Source organism: Phacochoerus africanus, chromosome 3 (assembly GCF_016906955.1).
Source record: "Phacochoerus africanus isolate WHEZ1 chromosome 3, ROS_Pafr_v1, whole genome shotgun sequence".
NCBI lineage: Eukaryota > Metazoa > Chordata > Mammalia > Artiodactyla > Suidae > Phacochoerus > Phacochoerus africanus.
This window is the reverse complement of record NC_062546.1, coordinates 48,717,821-48,739,208: the sequence shown is the minus strand read 5'-3', so window position 1 is coordinate 48,739,208 and position 21,388 is coordinate 48,717,821. Positions and strand designations below refer to the sequence as shown.

Genomic DNA, 21,388 nt, shown 5'->3' with positions numbered 1-21,388 from the left:
CAATCACAAGTCCAGTTTGTATTATGCTTCTGATTCACTGACTATAAATCATATGTTCCCAGGAACCCTTCCTTTGGTTCAATTAGTTTGCTAGAGTTGCTGACAGTACTCAGAAAACCAGTTTACCCACTAGATTCCAAGGTTTTTACAATAGATGTTAAAGGGCACAAATAAAGAGCCAGATGAAGACATGCACAAGGCAAGGTCTCAGACAAAGGGGCTTCTGTCCTCATGGAGTCCAGGGCCTGCCGTGATGGCCCATGGAAGCATTTTGGTTCATCAACCTGGAAGCACTCCAAACCTTGTCCTTTGGGGGTTTTATGGAGGGTTCATTACATAGTCATAATTGATGAACGGATTCTTCTTCCAGCCCCTCTCCCCTCCGTGGAAGTCAGGCGATGAGACTGAAAGTTCTAACCTCCAATCATGTGGTTGGTTCCCTGAGCAACCAGCCATCATCCTGAGATGCTTTCAAAAGTCACCTTCTTAAAGTGAACTCTGGCAAAAGGGGTTTATTGTGAATACCAAGACACATTTATTGCTCTTACTTAGGAAATACTAAAGGTTTTAGGAGATCTGTGCCGAAACTGGGGACAGAGGCAAAATCTAAATTTCTTTTTTTTTTTTGGCTTTTGTCTTTTTTTGTTGTTGTTGTTGTTGTTGCTATTTCTTGGGCCGCTCCCGCGGCATAGGGAGGTTCCCAGGCTAGGGGTTGAATCGGAGCTGTAGCCACCGGCCTACGCCAGAGCCACAGCAACGAGGGATCCGAGCCACGTCTGCAACCTACACCACAGCTCACGGCAACGCCGGATCGTTAACCCACTGAGCAAGGGCAGGGACCGAACCCGCAACCTCATGGTTCCTAGTCGGATTCGTTAACCACTGCGCCACGACGGGAACTCCGAAAATCTAAATTTCTTATTATAAATCATAATATCACAGGCCATGTACAAAAATGTTTGTTACATCAGAATGAGTGGTCCATTTAATCTAAAATTAAAATTTAATTTTATTTCCCCTCTCCTCTAGCCACATATGTAAATGTGAGTGGAACAAAGGATGATTGTTGTCAAACTCTCTAAAGTTTAAGAGTTGTGGAGTTCCCATTGCGGCTCAGTGGCAATGAACTCAACTAGTATCCATGAGGATGCAGGTTCGATCTCTGGCCTAGGGTTAAGGATCTGGCGTTAAGCTGTGGTGTAGGTCACAGATGCGGCTCAGATCCTCTGTTGCTGTGGCCGTGGCATAGGCTGGCAGCTGCAGCTCTGATTCTACCCCTAGCCTGGGAGCTTCCATATTCTACATGTGTGGCCCTAAAAAACAAAACAAACAAACAAAAAATAATTAAAGTTTAAACATTGTGAACTCTTTGCTGGCTTTGTCCTAGTTACAAAGGACAACTTTGGTTTCTGCTAGTAGAAGCTGAAGAGGCTTCCATTTTGGCTTGAATTGAAGTAGTTAAGCTCGGGCTTGTGCTTGCCAACCTCCCAGGACCAGAAGCCATCTGCTGCAGACACAATAAAGAATAATCCATTCTCAAGAGAGCAATCACTGCACTTGGAGAACTTGATATGATTGGATCACATCTTTTTCCACCTAAATTGGTCTGGGCTGGGAAACCTACAGTTGGCACACAGGAAGCCACAGATCTTGCTATTTGGCCCTGGGTGCTTTGGGCCTCAGAGTGGGAGACTGCTGATCCCACAGGCAAAGGGCAGCTCAGATTGACACATTCTTTTAAGCCTCCATGGACAAATGAGCTGACTCCATCAACCAAGACAAAGGCAAAATGATGTTTTAAAAGAAATTAAGAACACGGGAGACAAGGCAAATGAAAACAATTCTCCGTGGCTTCTTTAGCCTGTGACATTTACTGAGTATCTGCTTCCTATAGAAACCAGTGCCTCTAGGAAACCATCATTTGCCCTCCAGGAACAAGACTGAACCTAGGTAAATTTTCAGAACAGACTCTCACTAACCTTTTTATTCTCTCAAAAAACTTCTCATTCATTGTAGTCTTTATCAATTTTCAAAAAAAAATATCAATTGTTAGGACCTGAAGGTAAAAATTAGAAATTCTTTACTCATAATTATGGATTTCTTAAAATGTTTTAATAAATAAGAAATATACAGCAGGGGTTCCCATCGTGACTCAGTGGTAATGAACATGACTAGGATCTGTGAGGATGCAGGTTCAATCCCTGGCCTTGCTCAGTGGGTTAAGGATCTGGCGTTGCCATGAGCTGTGGTGTAGGTCACAGACACAGCTCAGATCCAGTGATACTGTGGCTGTGGTGTAGGCTGGCAGCTGCAGCTCCGAATCAACCCCTAGCTTGGGAACCTCCAATGCTGCAGGTGTGGCCCTAAAAAGACAAAAAGAAGAAAAAGAAAGAAAGAAGGAAAGAAAGAAAGAAAGAAAAAAGAAAGAAGAAAAGAAACACACAGCTAGTAGCATTTATGAATAACTGAACCCTTCCCGTCATGGCTCAGTGGTTAACACATCCAACTAGGAACCAGGAGGTTGCAGGTTCGATCCTGGCCTCTCTCAGTGGGTTAAGGATCTGGTGTTGCCATGAGCTGTGGTGTAGGCCAGGGGCTACAGCTCTGGATTAGACCCCTAGCCTGGGAACTTCCAAATGCCATGGATGTGGCCCTAGAAAAAAGAAAAAAGAAAAAAAGAGAATAACTGTAGCCCATAGCAAATACCCAAACATTGTAAATGCCAGGGAACATAATTGAGTAGGTTTTTTTAAAAAATAATCTAACTTTGAATTTAACCTAGCAAAGTAATGCCACATGTTTTATTTTATTATTTATTTATTTATTTATTTATTTATTTATTTATTTATTTATTTTGGGGTGCAGTGTGCAGCAGCTTGATATGGGATCTTAGTTTCCAGACTGTGGATTGAACCTGGGCAGTAGCAGTGAAAGTGCTGAGTCCTAACCATTTGACCACCAGGGAACTCCCAATGTCGGAGTTTCAATGTTCTCAAAAGTAGACCACCCCCCCGCTCCTGTTGGTTGAATGTCTCTAATAAGGATTCCCACATCTGGCTGTGTAGCAGTCATTCACTCAACAACATGCACTGAGCAGCCACTCTGTGCCAGGCCCTGTTCTTGGTGCCAGGAATAGAGTCCAGAACGAAAAGGACCTGCCCTCTGCCCTCATGGAGCTTGCATTCTAGTGAGAGAGGTAAGCAGCAAAAAATGATTAAAACAAGTGTGCTGTTTTTCTAGGGGTGCTAAGTGCTTTGGAGAACAATAAATCAGGAAGAAGGATTAGGAATGCTGGCAAAGGAGGAGGGGGGAAGTTTGAGAGGGCCTCACCGAAAAGGTGGCATTGAAGCCAGGCCCTGGAGAAGGGAGGGAGTGTGTGGATCTCTGGCCCTGAATGAAGACACAGTAAGTAAGTGCAAAGGCCCTGAGGCAGAAGGGTGCTTGAGATGTTTTGGGAAGAGCATAGAGGCCTGTGTGGCTGGAGCGGAGTGCATCAGGGCACGTGGGAGGAGAAGTGAGTAGGTAAAGGGAGCCAGGTCATGGACAGCGGGCTTGTGAGGGAGGTGGGAGCCACTGGGGCACTCTGAACAGAAGAGTGACAGGACACAAGCATTTCATTCTCCGTCTGGCTGCTATACGGAGTGTGGACTATAAAGAGACTAGAGTGGAGGCAGGGAGAGCACTGAGCAGTGAGGACTTGTTTAGTTGGTTGAAGGATGATGGAGACTTGGAGCAGCAGCGGTAATAGTTAGAGCTGTAAACCAGCAGTTAGATCCTGGACTTATTTTCGATTTCTTCTTCTTTTTTTTTTCCGGCCTTTTGTCTTTTTAGGGCCACACTCAAGGCATATGGAGGTTCCCAGGCTAGGAGTCAAATAGGAGCTGTAGCTGCCAGCCTACACCACAGCCACAGCAATGCGGGATCCAGGCTGCAGCTGCAACCTACACCACAGCTCACAGCAACGCCGGATCCTTAACTCACTGAGCAAGGCCAGGGATCAAACCTGCATCCTCATGGATACTGGTCGGTTTTGTTAACCACTGAGCCACTAGGGAACTCTTTATTTTCAATTTTGAGTCTTCAGGATTTTCTAAAAGATTAACTAAAAAAAAAAAAATTTTTTTTTTAATTAAGAAAGAGTTCCCTAGTGGCTCAGCAGGTTAAGGATCTGGTGTTGTCACCGCTGTGGCTTGGGTTGCAGCTGTGACACAGGTCTGATCCCTTGGCCCTGGAACTTCCATATGCCATGTGAGTGAAGATTAACTATTGGCTGTGAGAGAATAGAGGAATTAAGGATGACCTTGAGGTTTGCAGCAAAGCACCTAAAAATATGGAGATACCATTTATAAGAATGAGGTACCAAACTCAATCATACATTATATAATTTATAATCACAGGTGACTGAGGACAAGTCAGAGATGAATCAGAAATAACACTAGTTACAGGAGTTCCCATCGTGGCTCAGCAGTAATGAACCCAACTATTATCGATGAGGACTTGGATTTGATCCCTGGCCTTGCTCAGTGGGTTAAGGATCCGGAGTTACAATGAGCTGCAGTGTAGGTCTCAGACGCAGCTTGAATCCTGAGTTGCTGTGGCTGGCGTAGGCCAGGAGCTGCAGCTCTGATTCGACCCCTAGCCCAGGAACTTTCATACACCAAGGATATGGCCCTAAAAAAAGCAAAAAAAAAAAAAAGAAGAAGAAGACAACTAGTTACAGGCAAGTAACTAGTAACTCCAGATTGAGCCCAACCCTATGAAAATGTGGCTTGATGCTGACCTCTGAATCTCTCCTAATAGAGGATAGGAGAGGTCCTAAGATTCAGACAAGGTTGAGCCCATAGGCACAGGGTAAAGTGTACCAGTTTTGGATAGTTGGGATCAGCAGAGGCAGTCACATGACACCTCGAGATCAATATTTCCTTAACCACTGAGGTTGGATCCATGCTGTCAGGGAACCAAGGTAAAAAAAGATCTTCTACACCCTCCTCTCAGGAGTTCTGGGAGCCCTTCTCACTACCCACTTTGCAATACTCACAGAAATGTCTATTCAGCAGCCCCACCAACTCATGAATATAATTCTGGGAACTATTATTTCCATGAGGCATGAGAGCAGAATTGGTCCACTGGGTGGACATGACTCACAGGTTATGAGCTGAGGGATTCTGAGAAGGTTCTTAACTGAAGTGGGTCCCCAGGCAACCTCTCACTGTGTCTGACATTCTGCTGGTAGATTTTCTCTCCTTGGATGTCTCTAGGGCAAGTTGTTCTGAAATGGCCCCAGGGGTAATATTGGTTTGGAGCCTTCCACTGTTCATTAGCACCCTGTAATCATGCATTTTAAAATTCCCACTTTGCTTTTAGAGCTACTATGGTGGGATGTTATCAGGTACTGAAACAGGAAGATGATGGAAGCTAGGTCATTCGGATGCTTACTCTAGACAGAAAGACAAGAAGAGAGAACGTGGTCCCCAAGTTACTTCCTCCTCGCCTCCCAAAGTTCTTTTGAAGTCACCCTTTTGTTTAGAGGGACCAAGAGAAATGGAAAAGAGGATATGGAAACTAGAAGCTCAGGGGCTATTGACTGACTTGGCGTTTCCATGCCTCCTCTGAGGCTTGCATTACCTCTTTGTGTCCTTTTCCCTCAGATCAAGAAGGAGCAGCATCCAAGAACACCTAGAGCAGAGGGTAGGAACTCGTGTGGGGGACACTCTCTCTTAGTATACTCTTCTTGATTTCTTTCTCCTTCTACATTTCCACTGTCAAAACAATGTCCAGTTTCACAAGAAAATACTTGCTTATTATGCAATAAACCATTGCTCTAGCTTTTGGAGAAATTTTGTGTATCCAATTTCATGGCTTTTGGGGTGAATTCAGGAGTAGGGGGAATTCAGATTCACTTTTTGGTGACTCGACCACTTCCCTTGAAGCTACTCCTGTCCCTATGATGATCTGGCTTTTCTTCAATCTCTCCTTGGGCTAAAGATTCAGTGGGATCGTTCAGATGCCCATCACTTCCTCTTCCACCTCTAGGCTAGAGGCTGGCTCAAACTCAGGTCTAATGAACCCTGAGACTTTTGCTTTAGTCTGCAGAACCCTGGCACCTCTTTGCCCTGTGAGTCCTATGCCTGCAAAGATTCTTCCTCCTTTCGTAAATTAGCTATGAGGTCTGCCTCTACCACACTCTTCCAATATTTATTTTCATACTTGATAGGATAACACTCCTTCTAAAAAAACAAAAAGGCTGAGCTGAGCCCAACCATTGATCATTTACAGTTTCAAACAATACTGTGTTTACATGACAGTATAATATTACTTGGTTCTCTTTTCTCAGCTTTGCCAGTGAATGTGAAAGAACGAAAAGTTAAGGGGCGGGGGAAGAGAGATGGAGAACAATCCTTTAATAATTACTGTAAACGGTTATCAGTATAGATAAGAAGTGCCTCACTGTGTGTGCGTAAGTATATGTATATGATATCCATCTCTATCTATCTATCTATCTATCTATCTATCTATCTATCTATCTATCTATCTATATCTCACACATCTTTGTTACCTAGAACAATATATGGGCAATTACATCTTGGGAGGTTTCTGGTTATGCATATTTATTTAGCAGTAATGGCTCCTTGTGGACCATTATGAAATATTGGGAAATAAAATATTCATAGGTATAAAACCAGAATTAGCCTACATGGAGTTTTCCTGGAGTTTACATCTACAGAAGACATTTTTGTATTGGAGAGGCCTGCCTGGGAGTTGGTATGCTCTAATCTTCGTCATAAATAATTAAAAATGCAGCATCAGCAAAAGAATGCCTCCTCTCAGAGCAAAGACAGCTTATTAAGTCCACCAGATATCTCAGAATCATGAGGCAGAACCAACTTACATTTTATGACTCCTGAGGCTGAGTGTGGCAAGAAAGGTCAGGGGAATTCAGCAGACAGAATATGAAAGGGAGACCTCAAAACAACTAGCACAGGACTGGTTCCGGTATCAGACATGTTGGCCTGAAGGTATTGTGAGTTCCAGGTCATGACTACTATTTCTGACTTGGTGCTGGAAATTCCACAAATTGAAATACATATTTTGGAATGAATCCAAACTTCCAAAAAAAAAATCCTTTTTTTTTTTTTTTTGAAGAGTATTATACAGAGAAGACTTTTTCAGGAGAAGAGGAAAAAAAAGTCTCCTGGACATCAGGCCATCAGAGATGGAAAGAGGTTGCTCCTAAGGGGTGGAAAGCATCCAACAGAACAGGATGCAGATCCTTACTTCTCTGCTAACTCACTACTTGGTACAAGTGCTGGAGGAGGGGAGGACCAACCACCTCTGAGCTTCCACTAGAAACCCCAGTCAAACGCCTCCACAGTTACCCCAGTTTCCCCTCTGCTTCTGGGCTTGGCACAACTCCAAACCTCCTCCGATCTTTTGCATTAGCCCTATCTTAGGAGCTGTGGTTTTTCTCCTTTACTCTGTACCCATCAGTTTTACCTCTTGAGACTTCTTCATGATTTCTGGTCCCATTGGAGCACTCCCCTTTATACTGCAGTACTCATATGTGTAAAAAATGTGCAAGCATTTGTCTATCCCCTGTTACACATAAGCCATTTGAACGTGTAGAACTTGGAAGCTCCACTCGGGAAACAGCTTCAATCTTCCCTCACAGCTGCCTTCGATCATTTCTCACAAAGCTCCCTTCCTGATCCTTGAACAATATCTCAGGTAGAAACAACAGCTTTTCTTTTCTTTTTATAGCCACACTCACACCATATAGAAGTTCCCAGGCTAGGGGCTGAATCGGAGCTACAGCTGCCAACCTACACCCCAGCCACAGCAACACGGGATCCAAGCTGCATCTAGGACCTACACCACCACTTACAGCAATGCCAGATCCTTAACCCACTGAGTGAGGCCAGCGATCGAACCCAAGTCCTCGTGGATACTAGTTGGGTTCATTACCACTGCACCACAAAGGGAACTCCTTCACAGGGGACTTTGTTGTTTCTTCTGAGTCTCCATAGCAACTTCCTCATTCTCCCAGGCTTTGACAGGGGTGATGCACTGTGCTCTGATCTCTCACAATGCCTCTCAGCTACCATCATTAGCACATCCCAGGGATTCCCTTCCTCCTTCAAGCAGGGACTTTTGGCGGTGGTGGGGGGTGGGGGTGGGGGTGATGGCGGGGGGCGGTGACTTGAGACCAGCAACATTCTGTGAAGTCCACTTGGCCCAGGGAAAAACTCTGGACATGCAGATGCTCCAGCCACCACTGTCCTCTCTCCCCAGCTAGCCATGGAGGCTGCTCCAGTTGACCTCCAGCCAACCTCCAGCCTATCTCTACCTTGCTCACATAACCCTCAAACTCTTGGGGACACAAGTTAAACTGCCCTATGATCTCCTTACCACCCTCCTCTAGTGGCCTTGGAGGGAGTCTAAGGGTTTCTGCAGCAGAGCAAGCATCTAATGAGGAAATGAGATGTCAGTCTCCTTCCTGCAGACACCCCCACTTTACGGGAGCTGTTTTCTTGTGGTGCCTCACTTGGCAGAGATGGGAAGGAAGCATTATGAAACAGTACAGGGCTCTCTACAAGCTCTCCTCAAAAAGTTCTTTCTTGGGAGTTCCCATTGTGGCTCAGCAGAAAAGAACCCAAAGGACTCAGGTTTGATCCTTGGCCTCGGTCAGTGGGTTAAGGATCTGGTGTGGCTGTGAGCTGTGGTGTAGGTCACACACATGGCTCAGATCCCTCGTTGCTGTGGCTGTGGTGTAGGCCAGCAGCTGTAGCTCCGATTGGACCCCTAGCCTGGGAACCTCCATATGCGTAGGGTTCAGCCATAAAAAAACAAAAAAATAAATTTTAAAAAAAGTTCTTTCTCCAACCAGTCCCTTTATAGTTGTGCATGTCTAGGTTTGTATTTGTAGTTTTCCTCACACAATAAGTGACATCCACTATGCCCGTTTGGCCTCCTGTTAACAAGTCTTAAAGAAATGTGACTGGCTCCTCTCTTTGAAACATATAGGTACTTAAAACCCATGCTGCCTCATTTTGAGGTTTCGGCCAAAAGTCAGACATAATAAAAAATTCTATAACAGCCTGTTATAGGTTTGTGGATATATATATGCCATAGTTCAGCTCCCTTCACATTCAGACCCTGAGATAAAGATTTGACTGAAAGCAATTATTTTGGAGCACTTGGAGACATGGAGAAGCAAAACAGGAAAGAAAGGTCAGCTATAAAGAGCTTCTTTTTTTTTCTTTTTTTTTGGGGGGGGGTGGTTCTTTTTAGGGCCACACCCACAGCATATGGAAGTTCCCAGACTAGGGGTCGAATCAAATTGGAGCTGCAGCTCCTGGCCTAATCCATAGCCACAGCAATGTGGGATCTGAGCCGCATCTTTGAACTTTACCAGAGCTCACGGCAATGCCGGATCCTTAAACCACTAAGGGAGGCCCAGGATCAAACCTAAGTCCTCATGGTTACTAGTTGGGTTCATTACCACTGACCCACGATGTGAACTCTAATAAAGAGCTTCTATCAAGAAAGTTTCCACTGTGTGAACTAAGGTCAGTACCACTGGGAAAATCTCCCTGCCTACAGAGAACACACACTTCTGAGGGAGCTTTGAATCTGGGGTGTTTATACACCTCACCTTTGCATGAGGGCTGCTCCTGGGGGCCTCAACTCCTCAGCACTTCCATCTTGCTATCTGCATAGCACCGGTGGCTCTGGTGGCCAGAAAAAGCCATCAGGCAAAGAAATGCAGGTCCTGGCCAGTGGATATCAAGCTGGTGTGTGCCAAGATGGTAAGAATGAGGGAAATTAAGGAAATGGGTAGAAAACCAGTAGTGTCTGCTTGTGTGTGTGTGTGTGTGTGTGTGTGTGTGTGTGCGCGCGCGCGCGCGCACTGGGAGGAGGAACATATGAGAGACCAGCAAGCACTTTCCATTCTGGATCTTTACCATGTGATATGTCGATATGTGATCATACATTTGTCAAGAACCTAATTCTCTGATCCCCTCATCAGAATCATAGTTACCCCACCAGTTCTCAATATCCATGTCTTGCTTTCTCTCCAGTATGAACAAATAAGAGCATTTGTTCATCTAGTACCTCCAATTTTCTGCCAACTACAAATTGAGGAGGAACATTCTCTGTTTTGTCATACCTGAATGGTTGTAGCTCTATCTCTCGACCTCTTTTGAGAAATGTTAATTTTTATTAATTGTTTTATTAATAATTTTTATTAGATGTTAATTTTTATTATTGCTTGTATCTACATGCAAGCTATATGGAGTTGCATTACTCATAATTTAGTGGGTTAAAAAATAGTTTCTATGGCATTCCCGTCATGCCTCAGCGGAAACAAATCCGACTAGGAACCATGAAGTTGTGGGTTCGATCCCTGGCCTCGCTCAGTGGGTTAAGGATCTGGCATTGCTGTGAGCTGTGGTGTAGGTACAAACACGGCTCAGATCTGGCATTGCTGTGGCTCTGGCATAGGCTGGCAGCAACAGCTCTGATTAGACCCCTAGCCTGGGAACCTCCATATGCCACGGGTGCGGCCCTAAAAGGACAAAAGACAAAAAAAAAATAAAAATAAAAAATAAAAAATGTTTCTATCTTCGTTTAAGATAGGTTTATGGGGAGTTCCCGTTGTGGCTCAGCAGAAACAAATCTGACTAGCATCCATGAGGATGCAGGTTTGATCCCTGGCCTTACTCAGTGTGTTAAGAATCCGGCGTTGCCGGAAACTGTGGTGTAAGTCTCAGACGTGGCTTGGACCTGGCATTGCTGTGGCTGTGGTGTAGGCCAGCAGCTACAGCTCCGATTTGACCCCTAGCCTGGGAACTTCCATATGCTACAGGTGTGGCCCTAAAAAACAAAACAAAACAAAAAAGATAGGTTCGTGATTTCTTTATTATGTAAAAGTATATTAAGAATCTGACCTGACATAAGAAACCAGGTACTAAATATGATGTGTTGTGGGATCAAATTACCTAAGGAAAACTATTTATTGACATGCTGATCTTTATTAGGAAAAATCTTAAGATCACAAGAGATAAATGTTTGCCTTACTGGCCACAAACACAGGGAATTCTGTGGATGCACATTTGCAGGGCAGCAGTTTCCATGGTAATGTCATTTTCCCAGCATGCCACACTCTCTCACCCTCCTCTGTAGACCTGGAGTCTACCTTACACATCTCCCATCTTTTACTCTCTGACTAGTGAGCTCTGCTAGAGCAAGCAGAAGAGTGTCTTTCCTTTTACCATTAATGTTGGGATTGACCCTGTAACCTGCTCTATGTAACTCATGGAATACAAATCTGTCACAGTGGTTGATACACAGCAAGCATTTACATATGCAAATTAATTGAATTAAGAAATTTTGAGAGAAAAATCTAAATTCAGAACCTGTACCACTAGGTGGTTTTGATCTATATACTATTTGTGTGTGTGTTTGCTTTATGATTCCTTCCTCTGTTCTATATTGCTAGAAAGACTGGCCTCTGCAAACTCTGTTTCACAATCTTCCCTGTCAGTCATTCCCAGGTACGTTCAGCCACTAACAGGTACTGGCACTGAAAGAAAGAAGCCAGGGTTTTTCTCCCCCTTTCTCTTCTTGGGAACAGGGAGATGCATCTCTAGCAGTGGCTGCTTCTCTTCTGTGGTTACAAATCTCACTTTGACAGCCGTTCCTCCATGGCCCCATGTCCTTCGTAGCCTGTTAAAGTTCCCACTGCTACCAGGTGATCCATGTTTCTGGGGTCCAGCAAGGACACATCCTTTCTTTATCTTTCCATTCCCTAGGGGCATATCAGCTGCCTAGTTACCTTTCTGGGTTTACTCTTCTTCTCCTATTTGCTTTTCAGCTTTTCTAATCTTGGATGTTATTTCCTGTATTACATTCCTTCTAGTAGTTTCATTTTCCTAGCTGGATCTTTGATGGATAACTTATTTCAGGAGCCGTGTACAAAACTGTTTTTTTTTTTCCCTAAGCTTTGGTTCCTAAGGGAGATATGTTGTCTTCCTTAATTCTTCTTTGAGTGCATTCCTCAGAAATACTCTTCCCTATGACTTCTTTTCTTTTCTTATGATACTATTTTGTATAACTTGAGATAATTATATCCAGAACACTATCAGCAATCAAAACCTAAGTCTGCCCACTAATGTCGTCAGCTGTTACCACATTGATTTATAGATTTGCTGCAATTCCTATCAAAATCCTAACAGATTTTTTCATGAAAATTGAAAACTGATTCTAAAATTAATATGACATTGCAAAGGGCCAAGAATAACGAATACCTTCCTAAAGAAAAACAAAGTGTTAAGACCTTTTCGACAGATATCAAACCCTATTAAAAAGCTATGGCATTAAAGAAAGTGTGGTATTGCTCCAAGAATAAACAAATAGCCCAATGAAATGGAATGGACTGATATTATAGAAGAGTCCAGAAACATACCAATGCATATATGATCTCCAGGTTGTTTCAAAGTTAAACTACAGAGGAGGTAGGAAATATAGTCACTTCAATGAAAAAATTCCCAGAACAATTAGGTAGTGATATTTTTTTTTTTAAGTTGACTGTACCCCTATCTGATACCATGTTTATCCTAAAGCCTTGGTTCCAAAGGAAAATGTTGGATTTCTTCCATCATTCTGTTTTGGGAGAATTTCTGAGAAATAAGGCTGTTTGTTTGTTTGTTTTGAGATATAAATGTCAATGGCAGAGTTCCCATTGTGGTGCAGCAGAAATGAATCCGACTAGCAACCATGAGGTTTCCGGCCTTGCTCAGTGGGTTAAGGATCCGGCATTGCTGTGAGCTGTGATATAGCTCGCAGACACGGCTCGGATCTGGCGTTGCTGTGGCTGTGGTGTAGGTCACCAGCAACAGCTCGGATTCGACCCCTAGCATGGGAACCTCCATATGCCGCTGGAGCGGCCCTAAAAGGACAAAAGACAAAAAATAAAAAATAAAAAAATAAATGTCAACGGCAAAATAAATTTTTAAATTATAAAATAATGAGAAAAAAGAAAGTCTGAATATAGGAACTGGCTGTCTGCCAACTGACAACAATGAAAGACAGAGCCTCAAATACATTTCTAGATATGAAGGTTGGGCGGGGATGGGAGAGAGATGACAAACAAGTCTGCGAAATCCTAGCAGGACCTTGCACTTTTCCTCCCGACTCAGATTTGAACTACATCCCCTCACCCCTCCATTCTTTTTTCTGCCTTATTCCGTACCCTTGGTCCAGACCCTGGGCACCTAGGCGACTGGACTGGCGTAAATTCCCTCCTACTTGAGCCGCCACCCCCAGGGCCGCCCCGTGACGTCAGAGCTGAGCTGGGGGGCGCAGCCTCCTGGGTGCCCGCCCCTCCCCGCCCTGCGGCCTCAGCTCGCCCTTTAAAAGAGCGAGTCCTGCGCCAACCGCGCCACACCGCGGGAACCAGGACACAGGGCTGCCTTTCCTGAGTATCTTCATCTTGCCTTCCGTCCACGACTCACTCACCACTCAGCAGCCATCCTCTTCTCCGCGCAGATTCGGGCGAGCCGGGCCATGCAGCCGGCGGTGCTTCTCGGCTTCCTGGGAGCTACTGTGGTGGCCGGTGAGTGGGCGCGGCTGGCTGTTCAGCACCGTGGACAGCGCCAGCTTCTGTCTCCCAGGCTGCTCCGGGCATCTCGGCAGGCGTATGCTGGGAGAGAGGGAAGTTGAGTGGAAGGTTTATACATCTTGCTTGAGGGTCTTAATTTCTTTTTCCCTGGGTGTTTCCCCTCAACTACCCGCCCCATCGTCTGACTTGGAAAAAGCCAAAGGACTTCCTAGTCCAACCAAAAGAGTCTCGGTTTTTCATATCTTTCTATCTGTAAGATAGAAAGAAAACGTGGCAGCACCTCCAAGGAAATCCCATATTTTGTGCTCACTTCTGAAATGCTACGTTCTCTCTACCTGTTTAGAGAGATGCTGTTATAGTCTTATTCTGCATCTGTAATTAAGTATTGGTTTGACTTTTAAAAGTCAAATGACCACGGAGAGACAGGAGTACGTGTGTTATATTAGTTGGCATCTGTATAATTTCTTTTATCATCATCATCATTATTATTAAAACACAATGAGATAAAAGTTAGTTGCTTATGTGTATATGTATATAAGATATGTGATATCTTTTAAACATATTCATATGTAATTTATGTGTATTCGTGTTCAGGCATGTGTATACATAGTTTTAATGTAATATTTTTTTGTATTTTGTGTTTCTGTCAATGGAGAGAGAGATTGAGAGATTTCACTCAATCAATTTTAAGTTATAAATGGAAACTACAATATATATTTTTACTTTTGTACTCCAGAAAAATAATGAGTATAAAATAACCACTAAAATGCTGTTGGAGTGGTTTAAAAAATCATTTTAAGCAATTTAGGAGGATGAAATTTTAAGTGGTAGATCTTTGACAGTGTCTCTCTATGATGGAAAATTGTGGGGTTAATCTTTCAAACTACTCTTTATCTTAAAGAAATGGTCTTTGGGGGGGGAAAGTGTGTGTGTGTGTGTGTGTGTGTCTGTGTATGTCTGTGTGTGTCTGTGTGTGTGTGTGTGTTGAAGCCATGAGTATTGACACCACTGAGAAATAAATATGCCATCATCAGATTAAACTGTGTGTTTTCTGTAGCTGTTTTAGTGACCTCATAAAATATCATTCTTATCTGAGATTGAAATTCCTAACTAGAACTGAGGTATTGCCATCCATGAATCTGAAGATTTTATTAACAGAAATTACTGGATCCCAAATATAAAAACAAAATGAAAGCCACTGGGATTTATTTTGTTGCAAGCTATTTACATTCAGAATTTTCTAAAATTGTTGTCACTCTTACAAACTGCCTATAGATGTTTTCAATTTGATTAAAGAAAAGCAAATGAATATTTAGAGTCCTTTCTGGTCAAAAGTATTTTCAGAAAGGAATTGCTTGAAAGGCTAGATCTATGCTATACTTTGTGTTATAGACCACAAAAACAGAGACATTTAATTATGGTGGTAAAATAATTACAGCTCTTATGCAAGAAAATCTTTTTAAGAAGTGTTTATCTTTTAATATCAGATAAAATCAAGGCATTACATTCTTTTAAAAAATTATTGAGCTATAATTCACACACCATAAAATCCACACGTTTAAAGTGCACAATTCAGTGATTTGTTTAGTATATTCACAGATTGTGTAACCATTATCAAATTTTGCAATCACCCAGGAAGAAACTCCTTACCCACAGCAGTCATTCCCCATTTCTACCTCCCTCAGGTGCTTGGAAATGAGACATGGCAGCCTTCAAGCAGAGTTTGTTATTTAGCAAAATCACAGGAAACCTGCAGAAACCATCTGGTTCATTTCCTACCCTTAAGAGCTTCTGGAGGGAGATCTACACCTTTTCACAGTAGTTACTGTGCACTCTAAAAATTAATACAAGTGAAGTAGCTAGTGACATTTATATTATACTAGGTAACATGGTTTCTACATTCAAAATAGCTTGTGTAACATATTTTATAGCTGTATTTTCCTTCTGGGATCAAAACTTAATTTGATAGTCTTATGAGATATTAATACTTTGAAAGTTATCCTCAGATTTATCATAGGATATTATGATAGTACTTGAAATATTTCCTACCATTTCACTACTTCACTTTTATCATAATCATTGGGTTTTCTTTTATGCCCCTTGAATCTTATGTTATACAAAGAAATAACTACTTTAGGGGTATCAACATATCTTTGGTTATTACTTTGCTGTCACAGATTCTATTGGAAAAAATATAGTGGAACTTAGATGTCTCACTAGATGTGTAATATGTTTTCATAAGAAGACCTTGGTTCCTTTCCACCAAAAAGATGTCTGAAGAGCCTCAATCAGGGAAAGAGGACTGTTCTATAAAAACAAGTATGAGCTACAAATTGTTTAGAACCACAAAAGAAAAATATTCCTTCCCCTCAAATCAGATGACAGTTAATACTTTAGCAATATCGATATTAGCTATTTAATGATAGCACCTATTATACATTTGTGAAATGAAGATGAAAGTTATTAGCAAGAAAAGTTATTAGCCAGAAACTGTATTACCAAAGAAAGTTTTGTAAAGCTATATTTTAAACAGGTACCTTATAGTTGAGTAATTCTCGGTACTTTTCAGAGGATTTTAGAGATCTCAGGTGGAGGAGTTCCTGCTGTGGCAGGTTAAGAACCCGACTAGTATCCATGAGGATTCAGGTTTGATCCCTGGCCTCACTCAGTGGGTTAAGGATCCAGTGCTACAGCGAAGGTCAAAGATGGGGTGGCGTTGCAGTGGCTGTGGCATAGGCCACCAGCCATAAGCCGAAAGAGGGGCCCTGAGAAGAAAAGGAAAGAAAAAAAGGAAGTGCCAAAGTGGGAATGTCCTCAGATAACAGCCATTTGGAAGATAAAATAATGGCCCAGCATATTGAACCCTGGGTGTCAAAGGTGCCCATCTGGATCTTGTCTGAACTACATTTCAGAAAGGTCATGGGGTCATACCTTGTTAGCCACCTCTCGAATGTTTTTACCAATGATTTTAACCTGCTGCTTAGCTTTGGGCCTCTTGAAACAATTGAAGTATCTCCCAGGCCATGCTTTGAGAAGGAAAATTCTGTGAGTCAATAAAGCAGAAGTTTTATTTCTAGACTGAGCTCTATGACATGTAATTAATTGGGGGAGGTAATTAAAGAGATTTGGGGGGCAAATATTTGGGGAGGAAAGGTTATCAATAAACTGCATTTGAGCAGCTTCCACCTCTGATGTCCAAGAATTTTGCTCTTGCTCCCACTAGCTTTTTGCTTGTCTCAGGGACCTAGAAGAACCTTCTGCACTGAGCTTCTCCAGCCATAAGAGCAGGTTCTACTCCAGGGAATATCAGGAGAACTGTGGAGATGGGCCTGTATGTACATACTTTGAGCTTCTCCAATAGTAAGGGCTTAGACAGAAGAAAGTGAAAGAGAAAAGAATCAAAGCAACTTTGAAAGAGAAAAAAAAAAATGGCACTGTAAAATTTAAAACATCTGAAGCATTTTCCTAAGGAGACAAATGCACTTCAGTCATGCATTTAAAGTAAGCAGAATCTGGAGTTCCCGTAGTGGCGCAGTGGTTAACGAATCCGACTAGGAACCATGAGGTTGCAGGTTTGGTCCCTGCCCTTGCTCAGTGGGTTAACGATCCGGCGTTGCCGTGAGCTGTGGTGTAGGTTGCAGACGCAGCTCGGATCCCGCGTTGCTGTGGCTCTGGCGTAGGATGGTGGCTACAGCTCCGATTCGACCGCTAGCCTGGGAACCTCCATATGCCGCAGGAGCGGCCCAAGAAATAGCAAAAAAAAAAAAAAAAAAGAAAGAAAAAAAAAGAAAGTAAGCAGAATCTCATGAAACAATTTAAATAAATTAAAATTTATCTTTTTGCAACATCCTCATAAACCATCTGTTGAACACCTATTTGCATGTGATATTACGGACTTGATGCTGTGCTGGAAAAATTAGATGCCTCCCATATTCTGCACAGGGCTGCAGATGACATGAAGAAAAACAAAACTGCTACAAACACATAAGCACCTTGTCCAAGAAAAGGCCTGGGAGTAAAACAAGGTAATTAATTACACAAGATTATCATAATCATGCTTTTGGACAGGAAGTGAGTTTCAGGGAAAATATTTCCTTGGGGACAGGAAAAGGTGGAAGGAATCACAGATCTTTACCCATTTTGTGTAGGCAGAGGGTTGACCTTACCCTGGTTTCCTTTAAACTAGGTTTGTTTTAAACTTTTAATTGACACAATATACATAGAGGAAACTGTGTACAACTTACTGGATTTTTCACTCATTGAACACACCTGTGTAATCAACACCTAGATCAAGAAACAAAACATTGCCAGTATCCCAGCAGCTCTGCTTGTCTGGATTTGATTTATACTGGATATAAGATAGCATTCATTTCCAAAGTATGTTTATAACGTTGCCAGGAGAAACAGCTCTGTGTGTGTGTGTGTGTGTGTGTGTACACATATAGCTGGGGCAATTCTGGTCCTTAAGGCAGCCATCCTCTACTATCTCCACTCTGCTCAGCTCTGACTCTGCCCTTCTCTCCAAGTAACATGCTACAGGTGGGGTGATTTTGTAAGTTTGAGGACACACAGCTTCCAAAAATCAACTCATTTCCCATTCTTTTTCTCCTTCAAAGCTGTCAGTTCTATGCCAGTGGACAACAGGAACCACAATGAAGAAATGGTAAGCTGAAATGGAAGTCTGGAATCTAGATTTACATCTAGACCCTAGAGTTCCTACTCCTTGTCATACCAAACTAAGCAAACAAACAAACAAACAAAAAAACCCAGGCTTACGAAGCCAGGTTTTCAATCCATGAGGAAATGGGAGCAAGGGATGCCCCTCCTGCCCCGGGCTCTTCCTCCCTTCTTAGATGTTTAGTCCTCTTGAGGAGAGCTGTCATCACAACATTTCCCATCTAACCTGTTCAGAAATGAACATTTATTTCTCTGTGTCATCTTGACCTTCTTGCATTGCTCTGTGGGGAGGCCTGGGAGCTTTCATTCCTGGCCCAAGGAGTCTGCATCAGTAGAGGTCACGTAGCCAACCCTCTCCTGGGAGCAGCTCTGGGATGAGTAGTCCAGCATCCCAGTGACACCAGCTTTGTCAACCTCCTTCTGGGTTTCCCCCAGGTGGCTCACTGCATCATCGAGGTCCTTTCAAATGCCCTGTCGAAGTCCAATGCTCCTCCCATCACTCCTGAGTGCAGACAAGTCCTGAAGAAAGGTAAGTATCTTACACTGTAGGAGGTCTTTGTTCCTTGAATGGTCCTTTCTCCTGCTCCCTCCATTTCTCCTTCCTCTTTGCTCCCACATGAACAGGGAGCATGACGCAGTGGGAACAGGACTTGCTAGATCAGCAAATGATCTAAGATATGGCTTCTAATCCCGGCTCTGCCACTTACAGGCTCTATGACCATGGGGAAGACTCCTTGACTCTCTGGGCTTATTTCCTCAAAGTAAAGTGAGGGAGTTGAATTCAATGATAGTCTTTGAGATGTCTATTAGTTCCTCAATTCCTTGTTTTCACAGTCTGGATTTTTTAGGTTGAGGGAGGTGTGCAGAGTGTTTGTTTATGATAAGATGGGGTGGGGTGGGGGCTAAATGTTCTGGAAGTATTAGAAGATGAAAGGATAGAAGGAGACAAAAATTATTCTTCTCTTTGCCTTCCACCCTTCTGACAGTGAGGAGCTGGAAGCTTGGAAAGGTGGCTGGGCAACTTGTGGTATATTTACCTGACAGATTGGTGGAGCCATTTTAATGAAGATCTTATTAGAATGAGAGGTACTAGTAAACGGTATCAGGGGTTCCAGAACTAGAAGGAGTGAGGGTGGACTCAGAGCATCCAAGGAGTCAGAATAATGGCACTTCCAAGTCTAGACTGGGAAGTTTTCTCCATAAGAAACAGCTTGTGTTGAAAACAAAATTGGAACAGTGACACAAGCAGTATCCATTGGGAGTTGATATGAAGAGATACATTTTAGTGCAAAGTCAAACGGATTCAAACAAATCCAAAAATCTCTGTCCTCGTCAACACCTTTCAGTGCTTTTAAATTTTTAGTTGAGCTGAGAACAGCAGATTTTCTTTGTTCTTTTCACCTTTAAAATCTCCCGTTATGGAGTTCCCATTGTGGCTCAGCAGTTGGGTTAAGAACTTGACCAGTATCCCTGAGGATTCAGGTTCGATCCCTGGTCTCACTCAGTTGGTTAAGGATCTGGCATTGCCACAAGCTGCAGCATAGGTTGCAGATGCAGCTCAGATCTGGTGTTGCTGTGGCTATGGCATAGGCCGGCAGCTGAAGCTCCAATTCAACCCCTAGCCTAGGAACTTCCATATGCTGCAGATGTGGCCCTAAAAAGAAAAAAGAAAAGAAAAAAATTCCCCATTGAAAGATGATACTCTCTTGCTATTGCTGCACACGAGGCCTCATGCATAAAATCATAAAAACAAGTATTAGTGATTGGCCAAAAGATGACCTGGTGGGGATTCAGTGCACCGCTGGGGCTTCCGGATAACCACTGTAGGGGTGTGGGTCTGAGGCTGTAGGAGCCCCATGCACAGTGGAAAGAAGCTTCCCTACCACTCCTAGCCTACATATCTCTTTCAGAATTTCTCCTCAACTTTCTTTTCCAGCAGCTACAGGAGTGAGCTTACTAGAATGAGTTTATTAGCCATTGCAGGGAATGAGTGAGAGCAGGGTGGGTCTCCAGGCAGGGACCAAAGACTCCTTTAGTCAAACTCATGTTCCTATCTCCCTTTCCCTTTCTTGGTTTACCAGATGGACACAGAAGGTTTGGATCCCTCATTCTAGGGGATTCATCAAAGAACTGTGATTGCTTAAGAAGAGTGGTCAATTTTAGAGCTCTGCTAACTGCCATGGTCAGATTCTTAGCACCCAGGCTGTGGCCATAGGTTTCTAGCCTCAGCTCATCACTGATTGTGCCCTGGGGTCTTTTGGTGTCTCTTGAGGGACATCGGGGGAAAAATGGTAAAAATCAGGACCCTGGAGACATCACACCCAGAGAGCCATTGAATGCTGAGATAGAAAAAAATTAAAGATCTCCTCCCAGGCTACAGACTCAAATACCAGCCAAGGCCAGATGGACAGATAACAGAAAGGAGTAAAACATGACAGAAGTGACTCACAAACTCCAAGTAGATTTTTCTCAGGTTCAACCTTATAGTGAGAGAAATATAGATTCTGTTATCATATCTTGGGAATTTTCAAAAGAATTAAAAAATTTGGATTTTTGAAGTAGTATCTCCTGGCATTTAAATATTGCCTCTAAATTCAAATTTATGAAAAATGTTACTTACCTCTGGGCTACCAATTCAGAACTTTAGTCGACTAAAAAAAAATGCACAACCTAAAAGTTGAAAATTATGTTTTATTCCATGACATACTGAGGACTGAAGCCCAGGAGACAATTTCTCAGATGGCTTTGAGGGACTGTTTTGAAGAGATAAGGGAGGAGCCAGAATATAGGAGTTTTTTGGCAATAAAAACCAAGTAGTTGGAACATCAAAAAAATCATTGTTAATTAAAGAAAACCAGATATCTTAGGTTAATAAACTTGGCACTTTTCTATGTACAGGAAGGTGCAAGAGCCTAGGCTTATTGAAATCATTCCTTTGATATGCACCTTAAATGCCAGTATCCTGAGTTTGTTTGTTGGTTTTTTCCATCCTGAATCCCCTCAGGATACACAATTAGGGGTGGCTGTAGTAACCGATGGCTTGATGGCCACAACATTCTTTGTTTACTGATATGACAGGCAAAATTCTTA

At 42.9% G+C, this 21,388-nt stretch overlaps 1 protein-coding gene across 1 annotated transcript in view; it reads left to right on the top strand.

Moving 5' to 3' along the window:
* Positions 1-21,388, top strand: part of CHGB (chromogranin B) — a 147,010-nt gene that overhangs the window by 118,815 nt on the left and 6,807 nt on the right. The window contains 3 exon segments of the mRNA XM_047771700.1: positions 13,549-13,615; positions 18,238-18,284; positions 18,734-18,827. Of these exon segments, the coding sequence (XP_047627656.1) occupies positions 13,549-13,615; positions 18,238-18,284; positions 18,734-18,827 (208 nt within the window).